The 2,383-nt window shown below is 50.1% G+C and overlaps 1 protein-coding gene across 1 annotated transcript in view; it reads left to right on the forward strand.

Annotated features, from left to right (window-relative positions):
• Positions 1-110: 110 nt before the first annotated feature.
• Positions 111-2,383, forward strand: part of LOC104515183 (ankyrin repeat domain-containing protein 40-like) — a 3,789-nt gene continuing 1,516 nt past the window's right edge. Inside the window, exons 1-2 of the mRNA XM_010159070.1 lie at positions 111-372; positions 2,122-2,363. Coding sequence (XP_010157372.1) covers positions 111-372; positions 2,122-2,363 — 504 coding nt within the window. The remainder of the gene's footprint in view (positions 373-2,121; positions 2,364-2,383) is intronic.

Below are 2,383 nucleotides of genomic sequence, written 5' to 3' on the forward strand. Positions count from 1 at the left end.
CGGGTTGCTGATGCCCCGCAACGCGGCACTCGCCGCCCAGCCCGTGCAGGGCCCAGGAGGCCGAACTTCAACAGACCCATAAATAGATCCTTAAAAACTTCTTCAAAGCCATGGCGGGGACGGAAATTCTACCCGCAGTTGCCATCAGCCTGCGCAGGCAGGCGAGGAGGAGCGGGGGCCATGGCTGTGCGGCACAACCCCCCCTCTGCTTCCCTCCCCGCAGGACCTGCTTGCACTGGGCCTGTAAGCGGAACCAGGCGCAGGTGGTGGCCTGCCTGCTGGATGCCGGGGCCGATAAACAGCTCCTCACCGCCGAAGGAGAGCTGGCCGCACAGTTAACTTCGAAACCGTGCATCCGGAAGATTTTGGGAGGTACCGTTCCCCTCTTAAAAGTCACCTGCAATTCTTGGTCTAGAGACGAAAGCATTTTTAGTGCCAGAACTTTGGCTAGGACTCCCTGGATAGCTCTGGTTTGTAACTGTACTTCATACTCGGGCAAACAGCTGTGGGGATTTCGGGTAGGAAGGGCTTTTACTCCGAGCTGCGAGAGCCTGAAGAGCCGTGTATCGAGGAGACGTGCTGCGGCAGTCTGTTTGCTCGCTCAGCAGAAGCTGCGTGCAGGCTGCAGACAGGCCTTCAGCCCTTGTAAGGGGTGACTGTTGTCTGGTCCTACGAAACCTTACAAATCCACCCAACACAACTGCAGTGTGAAGTTCCAGCGTCTGAGCATTTTGTTACACTGTGACTTGCAGTATGGGTAATTGCTGCCCCGTAATTCTGCCATCTTACACTTTTCACATACACAGCAAGCCTAGTTAGATATGTGTGATGGAACTAGATGATCTTTAAGGTCCCTTCCAACCCAAACCATTCTGTGATTCTCTGTGATGCCATAACACAGCCAGAGCCCATGTCCATCAGTGTCTAGGTACTGTGCTCTGGATTAAAATTTTAAAGTGCTTCACCTTTGGAAGTGCTGATGTTCTATCTTCTGCTAATTGCACTTAAATTGCTCTCTGCAATGATCTGTGCTTACATCAACAGTGTGTGTTTATCCTCAGTGGAGTTGTAGCTACTCATAGAATCACAGAAGGGTTTGGGTTGGAAGGGACCTTAAAGATCATCTAGTTCCAACCCCCCTGCCATGGGCAGGGACACCTTCCACTAGACCAGGTTGCTCCAAGCCTCATCCAGCCTGGCCTTGGACACTTCCAGGGATGGGGCATCCACAGCTTCTCTGGGCAACCTGTCCCAGTGCCTCACCACCCTCTCCGTGAAGAATTTCTTCCTGATACCCAACCTAATCATATCTAAGGTGATGATTTAGGTCACAGCTGAAGGAATGGCATGTTCTTTGCGTGGGCATTTTTGGGTGCTTTGGGCCGAGGTGCTCATCTCTTGGACTTGTTCGTGGCTGATGGCTTGCGTCCTGGTTTTAACATTAAATCGTCAAGCGTCCGTGAATGAACTCTCTGCAGGTTGCCTTATTTTTCTGTTAAGCTTTTATGTGTCTTCTGGGGGATGAACAGGTATCACTGATATTCTCCTAAATGGTTTTTATTGTGGGAGTGTAGTGCTGTTGAGCCGATCTTCCTGAACTGCTCTGAGATTAGTCTCAGTGTCCTGTAACTCTCAGCCAGGCAAGGATGTCGATTACTGCAGTGCTTTGAAGCAAGAGACGAGTTGGCTCGGGCATGACCGCAAATACTCACTTACCTGCAGAAACACGGGGTGTAATTTGCTGGCATGGCTCACGTAACTTAGAGCAGCCTTACTGAAAACGTTGAGAAATGAGATTGAGCCAACGACTGCGCAGCCCGTTCCTTTGAAAACACTGGAGTAACACTGCTAGAAGTGACATGGACCTTAACAGTTACTGTTTTCCGCCCACTTTGCTTTTAAAAAACACAACACAGCGTGGAAATTCGTAGATTTTTCTCTCATTGTATAACTACTTGTGTTCTGGGTATGACACACTTACGGGAAATGAGCATCACCCTTTGATTACCTCAGTGTGATGTAGTTTTAAGACGTAATAGGAAAACTAACAGTATCTATCCAATAACATGGGTTTTTCTCTCTCTCCATCCCCTACCCCCTGTTTTTGAACTCCATTAATAGAGGAAGAAACCGAGTGTCAAGGAGTGAAGGATTTGAACTTGCCCGTTGTCGCAAACTGCCTGGCCAGCCCACCATTCCCTTACGGTTATGGGGAAGAAAGCGTTCCAGACAGCTTGGCAGAATCCCAGCATGAAAGTGCTTCCATCTCGTCTTCCCAGTGTGAAACTAGTCCTCGTTCCTCAGCAGCTCAGGGCGAAAGCACACACACCCCCACATCGGGCAACAGCGAGGACGACCTTCCTGCACTAGAGGCCACAGAGCT

The sequence above is a fragment of the Eurypyga helias genome, unplaced genomic scaffold (genome assembly GCF_000690775.1).
Source record: "Eurypyga helias isolate BGI_N326 unplaced genomic scaffold, ASM69077v1 scaffold40080, whole genome shotgun sequence".
NCBI classification, from domain to species: domain Eukaryota; kingdom Metazoa; phylum Chordata; class Aves; order Eurypygiformes; family Eurypygidae; genus Eurypyga; species Eurypyga helias.